The following is a 21147-nucleotide window of genomic DNA, read 5'->3' as shown; positions in this document are numbered from 1 at the left end:
GTGTTTTAAACTACTTTTTTTTAAGAGATCAAGTTACTTTTTTAAACCTTATGTTTTCTGTGGCTCTTCAGTATTTTATTCCTTTTTATGCTGTGCCCCAATCCAATTCATCTTCCTCAATATTTCCTACTTTGTTTTTCTAATCCTTTAATTTTATTGGATAAATATTGACACTATCAGTCCTATTGATTATCAGGTTTCTAGAAGCAGTACTGTCACTTCTATGCCACTCAGGTCATGGTCTACAAGTTGTGGTACAATAAGTTTGAGTTGGAAAAGACTATGACCTGACACCAATAAAATTTGATTCAGTGAGTTACAATAAACAACAAATTTCATGATACACCTGAGTGGAATCATCAAGTTGAGATCAAACATTTGATCTAAGTTTCAATATAACAAATCAAATTTTAAGTTACTCAATATCATGGCTTATACAATCGAGGTTTTTCAGGTGAATTACAGAAACTGTGGATACAAGTATTCTCGATTATTTATTGATCAATAAATTGTGATTTGTTTATATTATCAGTAAACTTTCAAAAATACTAGGTTTAACACAATGATTTTAAACCAATCAATATGAAGGACAGTTCTGACTATTATAATATTCTAAATTGAATTACTTTCTAAATTGTTATTAGACTATTAGAAGAATTTAAGCTGGAGTTGGGTAAATTTCTGATAAGTTAGTGAAGGGCAATGGAGAAATAGCACAGGCAAGGAGTTGAGATCAGTGTTGATCAGCCATGAATAGCATGGTCCTCAGCTTGAGGACCTAGTGGCCTATTCCTGCTCCTATTTTCTTGAGCACTTGTGTACAATCTGGTGTCTTTGTTTTTTTCCCCACCCCCTTACCTTTTTGTTGTATGGTTCCAAGCTCTTTATTACTCTTGAAATGCCAAATTCATAATTTCCTTTAGCACAGTACAAAGTCCTGAGAGAATTGAGAATATAAAACTGTGTAAGGTTCCAAAGAATTATCTTTCGAAGTCACCATGGGTGCTTTCTTGCACCCATTTTTGTATCTGCAATTTTAGCCACTTTTCCTGCTCAGAGTAAACAAATGGCAAATCAGAAAACAACTACCTTACCTGCCAGTGAATATTTTCAAACAGGCAATTCTAAACTCTTTGATATGTGGATCTGCTGTGCAAGGTTTGGTTTAAGCAAATAACAGGAGTTAACCTGCCCTGAAACATAATTTTTATGCTAAACTCATACAGAGTAAGTCATAGAACATTACAGCAAAGAAATATGACCTTCAGCCCATTCAGTCCATGCTGAACTAACAATCTGCCTAGTCCCATTGACCTGCACCTGGACGATAGCCCTCCATACCTCTCCCATCCATGGATCTAACTAAATTTCTCCCAAATGTTGAAACTGAACGTGCATCCACCATTTCCATTGGCAGCCTGTTCCATGCTCTCATTATCCTCTGACTGGAGAATTCTCCTCTCTTATTCCCTTTAAACATTTCATGCCTCTAGTTCTAGTGTTTGCCAACCTCGATGGAAAAGACCTGTTTGCATTTACTCTATCTATACCCCTCATAACTTTGTATATCTATCAAATCTCCCCTCATTTTTCTACACTATAGGGAATAAGGTCATAATCTATTCAACCATTCCCTATAACTCTGGTCCTCAAGTCCCTGCAACATCCTTGTAACTTCTCTGGGCACTCTTTCAATCTCATCTTTCCTGTAGGTGGACAACACACAACATTCCAAATTAGGCCTCACCAACTTCTTACACTGCTTCAACTAGCACTCCAACTCCTGTACTCAATACTTTGATTTATGAGGGCGAATGTGCCAAAAATACTGGAATGGAGATGCTGGAAATCCAGAGCAACACACAGAAAATGCTGGAGGAACTCAGGAGGTCAGTCAGCATCTATGGAAATGAATAAACAGTTGATGTGTTGGCTGAGACCCTTCACCAGGCCTGTAAAGAAAAGGAGAAGATGCAGAATAAGATGATGATGGAAGGGCAAGGTAGAAGGTGATAGGTAAAGCCAGGTGGGTGGAAAAGGTAAAGGGCTGGAGAAGAAAGAATATTATGGAAGTGAAGAGTAGATCAAGGGAAAAAGTGGAGAAGGAGAGGAACCAGGAGAAGTGATGGGCAGGGTAGGAGAAGAGGTAAAAGACCAGATTGGGGATTAGAAGAAGAGGGAAGTGGGAGGGGAAAGATAGACGAAAAATTATCGGAAGGAGAAATCAATGTTCATACCACCAGTTTGTAGGCTACCTATATAGGATATGAATTGTTGCTCCTCCACCCTGAGAGTGGCCTCATTGTGGCAAAAGAAGAGGGCATGGTCCAACATGTTGGAATGGGAATGGGGACAGAAATTTTGCTTTATAACCCTACAGTATGTACAAACGTATTTGTGATGGCATTTTCAAGGAATTATAGATCTGTATTCCTAGATCCCTCTATTCTATTGCACTCCTCAGGGCCCTGCCGCTCAACCTTTAAGTCCTACCCTGGGTTGTCCTCCCAAAATGTAACACTCACACTTGTCTGCTTTAAACTCCATCTGCCATTTTACAGATCCAACTCCAAGCTTTAATAGTCTTCCTCGCTGCCCACTGAACTCCCAATCTTGGACTCGTCCACATAAATGCTGAAGCAGTTCACCCAGATAGTTGATATGGATGAGAAACAAAAATGGACCCAGCACCGACTGGTGCAGCACACCACCAAGTCACAGGCCTCCAGTCAGACATGAAGAGCTTATAAAAATCCTTCTACACTTGAACATTGATGGTTTATAATATAATCTCATTAACATGGTCATCCTTTTCTTATTCCTCAGTTCCACCCATGCAATCTCTGTAAATGAGCACTCCAGTCTGTCCTACCTGAGCACTGCTGTGATACTTTCCTTGACTAATAATGCCACCCCGCACCTTTTAATCCCTCCTGCTCTATCACATCTAAAACAATGAAACCTAGAACACTGAGCTGCTAGTCCTGCCCCTCCTGCAACTAAGTCTCACTAAAGGCTAAATGTCATAACTCCATGTGTAGATTCATGCCCTAAGATCATCTGCCTTTCTGACAATACTCTGCACTGAATTAGCTACGACTCAGAACGTTAGTCCCACCATGCTCAATCTTCCAATTCCTGACTCTGTATATAGGCTTAACAACACCTTTCCCCACAACTAATCCATTACCTGCTTTGGCACTCTGGTTACCATTCCTCTGCAATCTACTTTAACCCCACTAGCAAACTAGCAATTCTTTCCACCAGGGTAGTCTGCCTCCAGTCAGGTATAAACCATTTCTTCTGTCCAGGTCCCACCTTCCCTGGAGGACAGCCCAACGATGCAAAATCCTGGAGCTCTCCCTCATGCTCCATCTCCTTGGCCAAGCTTTAAACTATATAATCTTCCTACTTCTGGCTTCTCTAGAATTTTGCATGGTAGAATTCTGAGATCACAACCCTGGAGGTCCTGTTCTTTAGCATAGCACCTAACTCCTTAAATTCACTTTGCAGGACCTTGTCACCCCTCCTACCCATGTCAATTATCTTTGGCTGCTCACCCTCCCATTTAACAATTCTGAGGACTCAATCCAAAATGTCTCTTACCCTGGCACCTGACAGGCAATATACCATCTGGGATCTCGATCTTGCCCGTAGAACCTCCTGTCTGTTTCCCCTACCATTGAATCTCCTATCACTATACCTTGTATCTTCTCCCTCCTTCTCTTTTGAGCCACAGGGCCAGCTGAATGCCACAGACCTGACAGCTGTGGCTTTCCTCTGCTAGGTCATCCCACCCCAACACTATCCAAAATGGCATATCTGTTGAGGATAATGGCCACAGGGATACTCTGCACTGGCTGTCTATTTCTTTACCCCACCTGAAGTCGACCTCCTTGTATGTCTGCTCAATCAACCCCTCAGCCTCCCAAATGATCAGAAGTTAATCCAGTTCCTGGTATGATTCCTTAACATGGTCAGAAAGAAGCTGCAGCTAGATGCACTTCTTGCAGGTGTAGTCGTCAGGAACAATGGAGGTCTCACTGCCTTCCCACACCCTGCAAAAGGAGCATACCACAATCCTGCCTGGCACTCACACTGCTCTGACTGTGCAACGAGAAAGAAAGAAAGAAAAATTAGACGAAAAAAAATCTTCTTTTACCAAAGCCTCTGTGAGCCAAAGCTTGAACTTCCCACTCTAACAATGGCCGCTCCTCTTAAACCTAACTTCTTTTTATTGGCCCTTGCCAAGTGCCTAATGATACACAATCCAATGTCTCCTCAGGAATTGTGGTGTGCTGAATGTCCTGATTACCCCCATTCGCTTTATTTTAACTCTCTCTCCCGCTACACAATCCAACGTTTCCTCAGGTACTGTGGTGCACAGCATATGGTGTTGCTGGATTGACAGATTTTCCAGATTATTGGATGTCACTTCCAAACATCTTGAATTCACTTTTGTTTAGGTGTTGTACAATAGCAAAATAAACTGATCAGTGAACCAGGTGACATTAAAGGATGTGAGGAAATTGGACCCTGGTGTGTTTAAATGGGCCACAGGAAACATCACTCAGTGAGCCAGATGCTGAACCATTGGGATTTCTGAATAATGGGACAGCTGATCACAGTCTTGGTGCATTAGTTATTTCTTGAGATAAAATCCAATATAAACTAAATATAATTATCTAACACAAGCACTTAATTAGTTCAAGATATCACTTACCCTATTACAAGATTAACAATACAAAGGTGATAAATTTTTTTATCTGGATCATCATATGCCAGCTGTTCCTCTTCCTTTTCAATCTTCCTCATCAATTCTTCTGCCTTTCAATAGAGATATAAAAACCCAAAGTGAACTAGCATGAAAAATCATTTAGTTAAAAATGAATTAATAAAATCAAAATTGAGAAGGAAATTAAAATAGACAACAGGGCAAGGGGAAAAGCAAGTCAGATAGTACAGTATTCTGGTAGAAACCTGCAGAAAGCTTAACCAACATGAGGCGAAGCCTTGTGGAAACACCAACCATAAAGGTAAATTTGACGTGTAAACTAAATGCATCACTTTGCATTTCTCTGTGTTACATTTGAGCTGACATGTGTTCATCCATCTGTCAATGAGATGTGAAAATAATGAAGAGGGTCAATGATAAATTGGTATCAGTGCAAATAATTTGTTTAAAGGGGATAATAAAACAGAAAAAGCTGGAAATACTCAACAGGTCAGGGAGGTTCTGTGGAGAGTGAAACAGAATCAATGTACCAACCTGATGATCCTTCATCATGGAGAAATTTAGAAAGCATGTATGTATTAAGTAACAGAGGAGGAAAGGATGGGGAGAACAAATATAATGCCTTTGATAGGATGGAGATCAAGAAAAAATGAGTGGCATATTTTGGTGTTGATAGAGAGAAGGTGAAGGTGCTTGTTTAGCTAGCTGAACTGTTTGGAGATGGTGGTGTAAATAGAAGGGGAACAGAAGAGCAAAAAAATTACATGGAAGTGGTGCAATCTAGAACACACATTGCTGGAAATGGGAAATAAAGGTGGGAATATCTAGCAGATGGTGCAGTATCTGTGAAGAGAGAAAAACTGAGTTTTGCCACATCTGATCAGATATCAAAAATCTTAAGGCATTCAATAAAATGGTGTGATTACACACACACACGCACATATTTTTGTATGGATTAAACATTAACACATGTTCTACTTACCTCTTCATTTTGACTGGTCATTATATACGAAACACAGAGATTAGCAAGGACAATGGCACTCACATTTAAGATCTGAAAGTTGAATAAAGTGAATGTAAGCACATGCCTCATAAAAATAGCATTACATTTAAAATAATTGAAAGTAAACGGTTGGATGGATCTCAACATCAAAATAAACAAATTGACACTTCAAACAAGCGCAAATAATGCAATGAACAACTTAGACATTTAAGAATCACAATTAAATTAAGACACATAGAAATATATCAACATTTTCCTAGGAAATACATAATGCTCAAATGATTATTTCCTAAATGATTTCAGATGAGAAAAAATTGTTTCTATAATGAAGACTATGTACATGATTAATGCAACATTTACGAACAGCATTTCTTTATCTCTGTACAAGACACAGTAGAAGAATTTATTTTACAAATCAGGATATTAATCCAGTAACGAGAAAATATAAACCTTCAGCCATCAACTTCAGAAACAAAATTGAACTAAATAAAGCAGGGGTGTGGGTGGAACATTTTTCTTAGTTGCTAAATTCTAGAGAGCATTGGAATTGCAGTGAAACTAGGTAGCTAAAGGATTGGGAATTGAATAAAGAGAGGGGAATGGGAAAAGTGGCCCAAAATAATTGAGCAAAACAGTGATATTGGTCTTTTATGAATGATTCCTCATCTGATATTATTGGGTGACAGCAAGATGAAGATGCCACAGTGTCATGATTTAGCACAGTTTGGCACTGAACGGTAGTGTACCGGTTAGAGAGAAGCTGTTACAACTCAGGGTAGAGTATGGCATTCTCTGTCAGCAAGTCTATATGTTCCCTCCCATGTGTGTCTGGGTTTTCTATGGGTGCTCTGATTTCCTCCCACAGTCCAAACATGTATCAGTTAGTAGATTAATTTGGTCATTCTAAATTGTCTCGTGATTTGGCTAGGATTAATTTGGTGGGTTGCTGGGCAGTGGGCTTGAAGGGCCTATTCCATGCTGATTCTCTAAATAAATACACATCTTTGTGCTAAGCAATGACTAAAATATCAGCAGTACAGTATGGCCAACTGATAAAGTGAAATGGGATGGAAACCCATCTTTATTGGCTCTAATAGAAAAATATAATTGGTGAATTATTTTGAAATTAGTATCTAATCAAAAGTATACTAATATTTAGTTTTATCGTGAAGTATTCTAACTAAACTTGGGCCGCGTACTTTTTTTTTACAAGTGACTACTAAAAATAATTTGATCATATATTTTGGAATTTAATATAAAGTGCTACATAACAAAGAATGGGAAGTGGGATTAGACTAGTTAACTCTAGTTAAGAGCCTGCACAACTGTCGTTACAGTGTGTTTAATATTTTCTAATGATTAATATACTTGATTTTAAATGGAGATTGCTAATAAACATTACAACCCAATTTAATCAAACAAGGGAAACAAGAAGTTTGAGCTGTAGTACCAATGGATTTTAGAATTAAAAATCTTTATAACAAAAATAATGCACAGGGGGCTGTAATTCCCTGTTTGGAAGATAATCTAAGTGAATGCCAACTAAAACATCACATTAAAGTTACTGAATCGAGAGGAATGCCTAAAAATTTCATAACTGCTTATAATAACTGAAAGAAATAACTGGTAATAACTAAAGAATGGAAGATAGACAATTAATAATTACAATGTATAGTTGATTGCTGTGTTAGGTGTGGGGGATTTGCTAGTAAATAGTTCATATTACAATCTTCAGTAATATGAAGTCCTGTCACTCCCACATAAATTCAGTGAGAGTGAATTTTATTTTGTAGCTCAAATTTTTGCATTGTGATTTGTTATTTATGCCAAGGCAAATTTCTGTCACCTGGATAGCCTTTACACAGGAGTCACTGTGTAGTTAACTTTTTAGTAGTTAACTACTAAAAAAAACTGCCATCTCAACTGGCTAGCAAATAAGTTTAACCAATTCTTTTGAAATAAAATATTATAAAAAGGAACACACACAAAATGCTGGAGGAACTCAGCAAGACAGGCAGCATCTATGGCAGAGAGTAAGCAGTCAATGCTTTGGGCTGAGACCTTCATCAGAACTCGAAACAAAGGGAAGAAGTCAAAATAAGAAGGTGGGGGAGGGGGAGGAAGAAATACAAGTTGGCAGGTGATAGATGAAACCGGGAGAGGGGAGGGGGTGAATTAAAGTGCTAGGAAGTTGACTGGTGAAAGAAATAAAGGGCTGGAGAAGGAGGGAAATCTGATAGGGGAGGAACACAAGAGGAAGGTGATGGGCAGGTAAGAAGAGATGGTGTGAGAGTGAAATGGGAATGGGGAATGGTGAAAGTGGGGGGGGGGATTTACTGGAAGTTTGAATGACCTCCTTCAGCACTGTACTGACCGCATCCTCCTAATACACTTTACACATTTCAGACATCTGCTAGTGTCTGTGTATCCCAATGTCACCTCTCTATTGTCTCTTTGAGGTTTGGGATTAATTTTATCACTAACCCCCCCCTGACTCCCTTCTTTGTGATCAGAACTGTACAGGTCTGACAAGCTACTGATAAGCACAGAATGCAGAGTTTGACTACACAGGGAACTCCCCCTGCTTGCAAACATGTTTCATTGTTGAAACCTGTTCCTAAACTGAACATACACTTCACATCATTGTTACAGTAGCTTGAACTGTTAAGAACATTCTAGTGTCAGTAAGTATGATATACTTAATAAAGTACTTGAAAGATCAAAAACTGAGCACACAGATCTAGATAATTCACATTTACTTAAGCCTCAGTAAAACAATTGGACGTGATTTGTCTTGCAGTTAATTCCAAGAGCTAAAATCTGTCAACCATGCAAAAATGTCTTTCCAATTGTTTTTGTTTATACAGATGATCCTGTCTGCAAGAATGAATAGTAGGCAGTGGTTCTCTTAGGCTCTACTCCCTAATACTTGCACTATAAAGTGCGTACTTTGGATAGCTTAATAAAGCGGAGCTTTGAAATGGTTTCTTTAATAGCCATTTGTAAGTACGTGCAGCGGTACATTGGGGAGTGAGCTGTACTTTTCTGATATTTAGTCAAGGCTTTCTTCTCTGCTTGTTTATTGGCTGGTTCAAAGACAATCTTTCAACTTCATCTTTTCTGTTCCCACATCACACATGAAGTAATTTTTGTATCATGTTCTTAATTTCATATAACTTTTGACTAGAATCATCAATTAGAATGTATTTTTTCAGAATCCTGTAGTTATACAGTACATGTTATAGCACATATTGCTGTGAAATTTAAGTAGATCGTTAACGTTTTCACTTTCACATACCTGAGATTTACTTCCTGTGTATTAAATTTCTAAATATTTTTATATTTTATTACTTTATTGGTACATAATATTTCAAGCCAAACTACCCTTCTAAAAACATGTTAAGGGTTTACTCAATCTACTTGCCAAGTTCTTCACACAACTTTTATCTGATATAATGTAAACCATTACATTTTACACCTGGTGATAGGTATAAACTATAGTAAATCAAAATAATTATTTAGGTTAATGATATAATGATACTGAAGCCCATATGGTAAGACTTTACAGTGACAATTTAGCTTAAAAAATATTGCTTGAAATGTAATTAAAATCCCATAAAATAAACTGTATGCACTCTGAAATAAATTATTAATACAGTAGACTGACTAAGATATTATATAAATACCTGAAAAGCTACTTTTAATCAATTTGCATAACTTATATAGTTTAAATAATGCAATTATTTTACATATAATGGTTAACAAAGTCTCCCTTAAGTTCTATCCGGTGGATGTTAGCAAAATAGACCTCAAATTCTGCTTTACAACAATTTCATGAGTTAATCAAATTTGTTCTGCCCCCCACCCTTACCCCCATCCCTATCTATTATTTTAGTCTGGTTCTCTTTCTCTCTCTTTTCCCCCCTCACTATAATCTCCCCCAGCCCTACCTTTCTTTCTCTTTTATTTCCCATAATTCTCCACCTTCCCCCTAGCCCATTTCCCTCCAGCCTATCACTTCCCAGCTCTCTACTTTATCCCCCCTCCCCCCACTTCTTATCCCCCCTCGACCATCCCATGTTACTTCACTCCTGATGAAGGGTTTCAGCCCGAAACATCGTTATTACCTCCTCCCATAGATGCTGTCTGGCCTGCTGAGTTCTGCCAGCATTTTGTGTTTTTTGTTAAAAAGTCAAATTTGCAAAAAAGACCTCAGTATAAAGTTTAGCCTAAGATATTGCAAATTTATGTTATTCATTACAATAGATACTTACTACCAGAGCTCTTCTTTTGAAACAAAACCAACAGTTCTCACTGTCACTTTGTTCCATTAAACTGCAATGTTAATTGTCACTGTAAAGAAAGATTTTTGCTATCACAGTCGCCCAACCACAGAACTGCAGGTGTAAGATTTCCAGATAGAGCAACATAGGGTTAATAAGCATAATAAATACATTTTAAATGTAGCATTCCCTTGCTGAATTAATAAATTTGGGAACTCAGCAATTCATATGCTATCTGACCACTAAAGCAATTATTTACTAATGACTTTTAATGTTGGCACAATTCTAAAACAAATCTGATTACAATGGACTCTAAATTACCTGCAATTTTGCCATGTTCAAGTACAAATCCTGATGAAATATAGATGCAATATTTTAAGAAAAATCTCCCTTAAAATGTGACAAGTAGAAATTACATTTTACTAAAATTAATTATCTTTATGAAATTTAAAGAACATACATAATTTTTTTGCAAAAATGTTTTACAATTGATACTGTATTATGCAAACCTTTCAATATATTAATTTCCCTATTGCTAATCTATAACGGCAGATGAATCTTTTCCAAAGGAGATGATAATAATCTAGATCTATGCAGAATCTAGTATTTACATTAGTAAATACGTAATCAAGCAATTCGACTAAAAATATTCTGAGGGAATGTGCACAGTTTTGGGTCCCATATCTAAGAAAGGATGTGCTGGCTTTGGAGGGGGTCCAGAGGAGACTTACAAGAATGATCCTGGGAATGAAATGGCTAACATATGAAGAGTGTTTGATGGCTCAGAACCTATACTCACTGAATGGTGGGTTGGGAGGGGAGGAATATTATTGAAACCCACTGAATATTGGAAAGTCTAGATCAAGTGGACTTAGAATGAATGTTCTCAATACGGGAAGAGTCTAAGACCAAAGTGCACAACTTCAGAATAGAAGGACATGTCTTTAACACAGATGAAGAGGAATTTTAGACAAAGAATGGTGAATCTGTGTAATTTGCTGTCACAGATAACTTCAGAGGCCAAGTCATCGGGTATATTTAAAGCAGTTGATAGGTTTATGATTATTAATGTCAAAGATTACAGGAGAATGGGATTGAAAGGGAAAGTAAATCAGCCATGATGGAATGGTGGAGCAGACTCAATGGGCTGAATGGCCTAATTCTGCTCCTGTGTCTTATGTTTTTTATCTTCACTGCTAAGCTTTCCAGCAGCAGCCAAGGCATGAACAAATCCTCTGGTTTTAGCTCTCCAGATTGTGTCTGTTCTGGTGTTTAGTCCACTCTTTGGCAACTGCATTTGGGCAGTAAAAGTATGTTATGTAGTATTCAAATACACACAGGACCAGATCAGCTGGCTTTACTGCACAGGGAATAAACAAGAACAATGCACTAGAAAACAACATTTCTGGGCCAAAGAATTAGTGAAAATTGATGCTGATATGTAATTATTTTGGTTGAGTTTTTATTAAAAGAGAATGATACATGGAAAATGTAAAACTCTAAATTGATTGAGAGATGTTATAAGAAATAGAAAGGAAGGTGTTAGTGCTGTTGGTTAAATTAAAAGTACAGTATACAAAGTCCAAAACCTAACTGATACATAGTGTCATAGACTCAGAAACTACAGCAGAGATAAAGGCCCTTTGGCCCATTTAGCCTGTGCCAAACCATTTAATCTGCCTACTCCCATTGACCTACAGCAGGACCATAGCCATCCATACCCCCACCATCCAAAACCCTATCTTCTAAATATTGAAATCGAGCTCGCATGCACCTCTTGCGCTAGCAACTCTTTCCACACTCTCCCAACTCTCTGAGTGAAGATGTTTCCCCTCATGTTCCCCTTAAACTTTTCACCTTTAACCCTTAACCCATTACCCCAATTGTAGTCCCACCCAATCTGCTGGCACTCACACATCTATACCACTCATAAATTTGTATACCTCTATCAAATCACCCCTTAATCTTCTTATGCTCCAAGGAATAAAGTTCTAATCTATTCTAATCCAATCTATTCTTTCCTTATATTTCATGTCCTCCAACTCACAGCAAAATTCTTTAAAATTTTCTTTTTACCCTGTCAACCTTATTTACATCTTTCCAGCACCTAGGTGACCAAAACGGCACCCAATATTCCAAATTAGGCCTCACCAATGTCTTATACAACTTCAAAATAACATCCCATCTCTGGTACTCAGTACTTTGATTTATGAAGGCTGATGTTCCTAAGGGTTTTGTTACGATCCTATCTGACTGTGCTGTCACTTTCAATGAATTATGGACCTGTATTTGCAGATCTCTTTTTTCTACCGTTCACTGTGTAAGACTTATCCTGATTAGTCCTGCCAAGGTTCCCCATATTGGTTATCTTTACCTTTTATTCTGACAAGCACAAACAAGCTTTGTACTCTCAAAATTTCACTTTTGAAGGCCTCCCACTTACCAAGTACCCTTTCTGCAGAAAGCAGCCCGTCCCAATTTATACTTACCAGATCCTTTCTGATACCACCAAAATCGACCTTTCTCCAATTTACAATCACAGACTGTGGACCTTACTTATCCTTTCCCATATTTACTTTGAAACCAATGGCACTATGATCACTAGATGCAAAGTGTTCCCCTAAACAAACTTCTTTCATGTGCCCTGTTTTATTCCCTAGATCAAGTACTGCACACTCTCTTGTGGGGCTTCTATGTACTGATTAACAAAATTTTCATGAACACATTTGACAAACTATCCCATCTAGTGTTTTTACAGTGTGGAAGTCCCAGTAAATATGTGGAAAGTTAAAAATCACCTTCTATAAGAACCTTACACTTCATACAACAATCTGCAATCTCTCTACAAATTTGTTTCTCTAATCGTGTGGACTGTTGGGTGGTCTATAATATAGCCCATTAATGTTGTCATACCTTTCTTATTCCTTAATTCAACCCATAAATCCTCACTAGATGAGTTCCCCAGTCTGTCCTGACTGAATACTACTGTGACTTTTCCCTGACTAATAGTGACACCCCTCCTCCTTTAGTCTTTCCCATTCTGTTGCATCTAAAATAACGGAACCCAGGAATACTCAACTGGCAGTCCTGCCCCTCTTGCAACCAAGTCTCACTAATGGCCACAATATCATACTTTCATGTATTGATCCATGCCTTGAGCTCATCTGCCTTTCCTACAACACTTCTTGCATTAAAATATATGCAGCTCAGAACATTAGTTGCACCATGCTCAACCTTCTGATTCCTGACTTTGTCTGAGGTCTTAAGAACATCTGTCTCCACAACCTCTTCACTAACCGTTCTGGTACTCTGGTTCCCACCCCACTGCAACACTAGTTTAAACCCCTCCCCCCTGCTCCACTGTGCTGCACTTGCTAACCTTCCCATTAGGATATTAGACTTCCTCCAGTTCAGGCGTAAACCATCTTATTTGTACAGTTCTCACCTTCCCTGTTAGAGAGCCCAGTGATCCAAAAATCTGATGCCCTCCCTCCCACACCAACTCCTTAACCACATGTTAAACTACATGATTTTCCTATCATAAGATGCCCTTGTGCGAATAGCATATTCCCGGGTACAGGAGTACATGCTGAGGAACACAATGAACAATAGTGCAGTCACCACAAAAGCTCTGGGGGATGAGGGTGGGTGGAGGACAAAAGTCTAGGGTCCTGCCATCACTAGAGACCGACGGGCTGGGTCCTGTGTAACAGCCTCTCGAGCACTTCATAGATGTAAGAGAAGGTAGTTATTAGGTGGTACAATGAATGGAAAAAATGACATGTACAATTAAATTTGTGTCTAATCTTCACCACCCTGCTAAGTGTATTCACATGGCTAAAAAGATTTACCTTTTTTTTGGAGAAATTGATGTGTCATTAAAAAACAGAAAGATCAAAAGATACATATTTAAAAATAGGCAACAATGAATATTTTAATAGGTACACTTAATAACGCATATAAAATTATCTTACTTTTAAAAATGTATTTCTGTCATTGAAATTAGATCGATGTTGCAATATGAAGTCAATCCTTAAACAGTGTAATTATATTACTGTCTAAAAATTCACTTATTTTAGTATGCTTATTATCTATCAAATTTTATTAAGTTGCAAGAACTTGATTAATTTGATGATATGTAACATTTGGTCACTACATTCATTAGTCTCTTACTTTTTAAGAATGTGGTAAAAAGTCAGAGACTGATGAATTTCATATCGTGTAAAATGTACATTCCTATTAATGATCTGAGTAAAGATAAATCAGGTTTGGGATACTGCAGCATGAATTCAAGATCATGTGTTAGACACACGATAAAACTGGCACCTGGTAGGTACAACTTGTAACCAACAAACGGGAAAAACAGCATGTCATTGAATTGTTTTCACATAAGGACCGTCAACACAAGATCATGGGTGGGTATTCAATAACAAACTATTTCTAATTGATTCAATAAGGAATCCGTAAAGGTTAGGGATTATACCTGATTTGAATTTGAAAAGCCTTGATCACACAGTTAGTAGGGACACTTCCAAAAGGCCAACCATAAAAAAAATCTTGCGGTGATCAATTGACCAATGCTGTTCATGTACTAGTTTTGCTATTACTAAGTTTTAAAAAGAATTAACTAAAGATAAACTGAATTAGGTGATTGAGTGCTCACAGTTTGAGCACCTGTCAGTTCAAGTCAGGATAGATATACTGTTTCTCTCAAAAGTAGTTTAGTTATCGGTAATAATCTTAAACATCAACTGCATACATATTCATAATCAACTTTTAATAACTAAATTCATTTTGTAAATTGTGTTGTTTGATGACTATAGAATTGAAATAAATGCTTAATCGTAAGGGACAGAATGACAGTTAAACTATTGTTCTTAAAACATGCAAACATTGGTATCTTACGTTATCATAATGTTTTTTCACAATTGGCTCATAGAAGCCTATTGCCTCTTTATACTTGTTCTCTTGCATGAAGAGAACATGGGCAACATTCAGTTTCCAAACGTCGTGCTCATTGCAGAACTCCACTGACTTTCGGAAGATTTTCTCAACCATTTGATAGTTTTCCAAATTCCAATAGATTCGGGCCTGAGCCATAAGCACTGGAATGTACCTGAGAAAATACATTCCATTAGGTTTTTAATAATGAAGGTGCAAACTTAATACAACAAATGTTAAAAAAGCTAACAGATCTCTTTTGTATTATTCCTATTTTATAAGCTTGTAAAAATACTTCCCAGGGATATTGGATCATTCATTTGGAGGAATGTCATCTTACACTTATCCAAGCAAACTGCAAGTTTGTAATATGACAATGACCCAGTGTGAGAGATAGAGTCTTGCATTCTTCCCCTTTTATACTTTCCTTCCCTTTCCTCTTTATTAAAAAAGTTTTATTGTACATTTTAATTCTGACACAAGACTTTTGACTAGAGACATGATCTCCGATTTTTTCTGACCTATTTCCAACATTTTCTTCTTTAATTTTGAGAAGATATGCCAGTTACCAATGATACCTCTTTATAGCAGGAAGAAGTTTAACTAACCACTCCATTATGCAGATCCTGCCCAGCTCTCAGTAGGCTTGGTCAATCAATGTTTCAAAAGTAGTCTTGTGCATTCTGAGCATAAGCTTATCTCACAAGAATCACATCAAAAATCAATGTAGGGGTATCTGAAACCTGTACCCTTTATCTCCCTCAAGAACATAAGAAATAGGAACAGGCATCCTGGCTTGTTGAGCCTGCTCTGCAATGCAATGAGATCATGGTTGATCTGGCCATGCACTCAGCTCCACCTACCTGAACTTTCCCCATAACCCTTAATTCGTCTAACTTAATTATAAGTTAAATATACTTAATGAAGTAATCTCTACTGCTTCTTTGGACAGAGATTTCTATAGATCCAAGACTGTCTAAGAAAAGCAGTTTCTCCTCATCCTGGTCCTAAACTTATTCCCCAAATCGTGAGGCTATTTCTCCTAGTTCTAGTCTCACTTACCAGTGGAAACAACTTTTCTGAATTTACATTAACGTTTACATCGTGTACATTAACGATCCCTTTCATGGTATTTTTACTTCTATAAGATCCCCTCCTATTCTTATGAATTCTAGTGAGTATAGTCACAGACAAGTTCATCTCCCCTCATTGCCAGAATCAATCAGAACATATCATTCCTCAGTGAGATGCAGCCTCACCAGTACAATGTAAAGTTGCAGCATAAGCTCCCTGCTCTTATTTGGAAGAAATAATAATTCATAACATCACCAGAGTATTTTTATTCCCCAATATCTGGTGAAAGATAAACAGACAGACAGACATACTTTATTGATCCTTAGGGAAACTGGGTTTCGTTACAGCCGCGCCAACCAAGAATAGTGTAGAAATATAGCAATATAAAACCATAAATAATTGAATAATAATAAGTTAATCATGCCAAGTGGCACAAAGAAGCTGTGTTTTCCTAGAAATTTTATTTCAGGGCCTAGTGACTGGGTGGATAATAAAATGCTGGGAGTTGTCAAAAATAGTTCTGTTTGCAAATATAGATTGACAAGCTGATTTTGATAATTACTGGTTAATTTAAAAGTTCATTTAAATTGCCATTTCTAAATAATCATGAAAATACCATAGACTTTAGATCAAAGGAAGTATGTAAGTAGTTTTATTGTATTTAAATTAATATTAAATGGATTGACTTTTGGCCAGAGGTTAAGGATAGCTTTTCACAGATGACATTTCCACACTTTGAAATGATGTTCTGGAGCTAATTTTATTCAATGTATCACTAATTTAGTTTTAAACAAAGTGAGTGGTTGAATTAGCAGTAATTTTGAAGATGAAAGGAAGCTACAAAGGGAAGGCGGAACCACCAGCTACTGCAGTCCATATGTTAGTACTGCAGCACATCTGCTCTGTAGTTCTACTGCTGGACTCTACACTGTAAAGCAGCAATACCTTATTGCACTGAGTACAGATATTAGATACACTTTATATCTTGGGTGATGTTGTCAGTTTTCTTTAAAAAGGTGTGATGGGCAAACTGAGTTTGAGATGGGGTCCAGAATTGCCCCTATGAGAAAAGAGAGAGAGAGAGAGAGAGAGAGTGAGAGTATGTACGAGAGAGTGTGAGAGAGAGAGAGGATTTAATGTTATGGTTCCTCGGCATATTGCTTACCTTTTCTCCAAGGACACTTTGCCTGCTGTTAAGATTCCTGCAGAGACAGCAGGGAGGAGCCGGTTGATGGACAGCTGGTATCCAGCATGTGGAGATAAAAAGCAGGTCTGCTAAGACACAGACAGACACACCATGGGACACTGAAGGAGCTTTGTGCATCCACGTGAAGGTGGGGGTTTTGGAGGATCGATTTGGGGAAATCGATCAGTAGCTCACAGTGTGAGAAGATGCAACCGGTGGGGAACTGTTTGTGTGTCCACCCTTGCCTGGGTGGCAGGTCCACCACTGAAGAACGGTTGTACGTGGTATGGTCATAGTCGGTGACCACAACAGGAAGACAACGGGAAGATCGACGGCAATGGCATCACCTCTCTCTCTCTCTCCAACGATACTCAAACAACTACCTCGACCTGAACTCTGCATCATATCGTAAGACTGTATCCATTTACCCCTAGCTCTGAAAGGGCCTGGTTTTGGTTCCTATTTCCACACTTCTGTATATATCATTGCTAACCTGTTTCATATATTTGTATTTTATAGTACTGTATTGCTTAGTTTACTAATAAACACTATTAGTTTACGGTGTTCAGACTCCAAGGTGTTCTCCATTTCTGCTGGTTCTTAACCAGGTCATGGGGCACGTGACAAAGGTAAGAGAAGATCAAGTTGTAAGAGGAATGTCAGCACAGCCAGGAACATGACCCCAGAATTTGTTGTCTGAAATGTACTTGCCTCCTGTGAACTGGTTAGTTTTGTGGAAATGCACTGACAGTGAAGCTTATAGGGATAGTGGGAGAAGAGTGGCCGAAAAGGTTAGTGCAGCCCCAGTGATCCCTGTAGCAGTGGAATGTGAGGAATGAACCAGGCTGAGGGTAATCCAACACATTGATAAACTGAGGGAAGAAGTGGAATATGGAGTTCAAAGTTATATATGGAGAGCAAGGTGACACAATTCAATCTGAGTAATTATTCTCTGAATACAAGTAGATGTGCTACTATGGAACAAATAACCAATTAGGAAACAAGAGATTACAAGCAATTATGGTAACATATTTATGTAATGATTGTTTAATGCTACCATCAAGGGTACAATTTTGCTGCTGTCTGCAAGGAGTTTGTACTTTCCCCTTGTTTCTTCCAGTGCTAAGGCTTCCTCTCACAGTCCAAAGACAAACCTTTATTAGATTAATTGGTCAGATGGGTGTAAGTGGGCAGAGTGTGCTCTTTGGGCCAGAAGGGCCTGTTACAGTGTTGTACCTATAAATAAAACAACAACATTAACTATTCAGTTATTAGCTCTTCACAGAGGAGCTGACGAAACTGATCAACTGAAATAAGTTTACAACACAAATGGCAAGAAGTGATGAACTGATGATTATTCTTAACAGTAAAGTACATAGAGCAGCAAATACCATAATGTGCTCCTTTTCAATATGAACTATTAATATTAACATTAAGGGAAATTAAAAAGGGCTGGATTGAGAAGGTGCTGTGGAAGTGAAGTGGTGAAAGAGTGACCCCTTTTGAATGGTAAAACTGGAAGAAGTAGTCAAGATATGTTTCATGATAAAAGAAATTTGTACCTAGCAAGAGATAATTCCAGTGAGATCATCTTCCACTGAATTTCATCCTAGCAAAAAAAACTAAAACAGACAGACATACTTTATTGATCCCGAGGGAAACTGGGTTTCGTTACAGCCACACCAACCAAGAATAGTGAGGAAATATAGCAATATAAAACCATAAATAATTAAATAATAATAAGTTAATCATGCCACCGTCAGTTCCACCCCCACAACATCACTGGCCTTATGAATGAGTTTGTTGATTCTGTTGGTGTCTGCTACCCTCAGCCTACTGCCCCAGCACACAACAGCAAACATGACAGCACTGGCCGCCACAGCCTCGTAGAACATCCTCAGCATCGTCCGGCAGATGTTAAAGCACCTCAGTCTCCTCAGGAAATAGAGACGGCTCTGACCCTTCTTGTAGACAGCCTCAGTGTTCTTTGACCAGTCCAGTTTATTGTCCATTTGTATCCCCAGGTATTTGTAATCCTCCACCATGTCCACACTGACCCCTTGGATGGAAACAGGGGTCACCGGTGCCTTAGCCCTCCTCAGGTCCACCACCAGCTCCTTAGTCTTTTTCACATTAAGCTGCAGATGATTCTGCTCACACCATGTGACAAAGTTTCCCACCGTAGCCCTGTACTCAGCCTCATCTCCCTTGCTGATGGATCTAACTATGGCAGAGTCATCAGAAAACTTCTTAAGGTGGCAAGACTCTGTGTTGTAGTTGAAGTCTGAGGTGTAGATGGTGAAGAGAAAGGGAGACAGGACAGTCCCCTGTGGAGCCCCAGTGCTGCTGACCACTCTGTCTGACACACAGTGTTGCAAGCGCACATACTGTGGTCTGCCAGTCAGGTAATCAATAATCCATGACACCAGGGGGGCATTCACCTGCATCACTGTCAGCTTCTCACCCAGCAGAGCAGGGCCGAAGGTGTTGAATGCACTGGAGAAGTCAAAAAACATGACCCTCACAGTGCTCGCCGGCTTGTCCAGGTGGGCGTAGACACGGTTCAGCAGTAGACGATGGTATCCTCAACTCCTAGTTGGGGCTGATAGGTGAACTGGACGGGGTCTAAGTGTGGCCTAACCATAGGCCAGAGCTGCTCTAGAACAAGTCTCTGCAGGGTCTTCATGATGTAGGAGGTCAATGTAAAATTAAAATGTAACTTCTATAAAAGAGCTGCATTTATATAGCATTTTGAATGTGGATAAGTCTAAGAATGCTTAATAGAGCCATAATTTAATAAACTGTATAGCTCAGAAGACCACGTTAAGACCAAAAGGTTGGCTTAAAAGGCAAGTTTTAAGGAAATTCTTAGAAAACAGTACTGAGGTGATGGGGCTTAAATCAAGAACTTTAGAGACGGGTCCTTGGTAGTTGATAGCACGACTAAAAGAAAGAAGGGAAAGAGTAGAAACACTCTGCCCTGTTGTCCTTTTGTCAAGGAACATTCATACATCCACATCTGAAAAGCAAAATTAAATTCCAATCATGTATTTCAAGGATTTTGCTAAATGTAACTCACTTCTCAAGTACTTCATCATACTCATTAAGAGCCTTTTTCACAGCTTCATCATCTCGAGTATGTCTTGCTTCCTGTACCTGGAAGTAAAGTAAATGTTCATGTGCACACATTGATCATATGATCATATTTCACTATCATTTCATTTTCTCTTGCAAAAAAAAATTTTTTTAGCCAGAATTGTCAAAGCATAGAAACATGACTGATATTTCACCTCCAGTGGGGTGTCAAAAGCTCACAAATATTTTCATTTCGCCATTGTTATTGTTTGAAGTGAGGAAAGTGAGCAACACACACAAAATGCTGAAGGAACTCAGCAGGCCAGGCAGCATCTATGGAGAGTATAGTCAACGTATCGGGCTGAGACAGTTTGAATTCTCATAGTGTACATCTGTTTTCAGATTGGGTATAATTCTTGCGTATTAAAAAAAAGGGAAGTTCTTTTATAATTCTTTTGCACTTAGTTCTGCTGTATGTACTCAGTTTAGAATTAGTTATTTTTTTCAAGGTCTATCAGCCACATTCTATTGGAACAGTAAAAGCTTGAGTCCGTGGCTAAAAGACAGATAGAAGAAGTCAAAAATATGTAATCTCTATGATTAGAGTTTTAAGCTCAAAGAACACCACAGCACAGAAACAGGTCCTTTGGCACATCTAGTCCATGCCAAACCATTAATTTGCCTAGTCCCATTAACTAGCACTCGAACCATACCCCTCCTTACTTCTCCCATCCAGGTACCTATCCAAATTTCCCTTAAATGTTGAACTCGAGCTTGGATCCACCACTTGTTCTGGCAGCTTGTTCCACAATCTCACCTCCCTCTGAGTGAAAAAGTTCACCCTCATGTT

General features: G+C 38.4%; 1 protein-coding gene across 1 annotated transcript in view; it reads right to left on the bottom strand.

The window, feature by feature from the left end:
* ift70 (intraflagellar transport 70) overlaps positions 1 to 21147 on the bottom strand; it is a 92661-nt gene that overhangs the window by 2007 nt on the left and 69507 nt on the right. The window contains exons 13-17 of the mRNA XM_059979661.1: positions 20302 to 20378; positions 14927 to 15137; positions 5718 to 5789; positions 4724 to 4827; positions 859 to 937 (exon numbers count right to left, since the gene is read on the bottom strand). Of these exons, the coding sequence (XP_059835644.1) occupies positions 859 to 937; positions 4724 to 4827; positions 5718 to 5789; positions 14927 to 15137; positions 20302 to 20378 (543 nt within the window). The remainder of the gene's footprint in view (positions 1 to 858; positions 938 to 4723; positions 4828 to 5717; positions 5790 to 14926; positions 15138 to 20301; positions 20379 to 21147) is intronic.

The sequence above is a fragment of the Hypanus sabinus genome, chromosome 9 (assembly GCF_030144855.1).
Source record: "Hypanus sabinus isolate sHypSab1 chromosome 9, sHypSab1.hap1, whole genome shotgun sequence".
Taxonomy (NCBI): domain Eukaryota; kingdom Metazoa; phylum Chordata; class Chondrichthyes; order Myliobatiformes; family Dasyatidae; genus Hypanus; species Hypanus sabinus.
The sequence above is the reverse complement of the archived record's forward strand: the minus strand, read 5'-3'. Positions and strand labels throughout refer to the sequence as shown.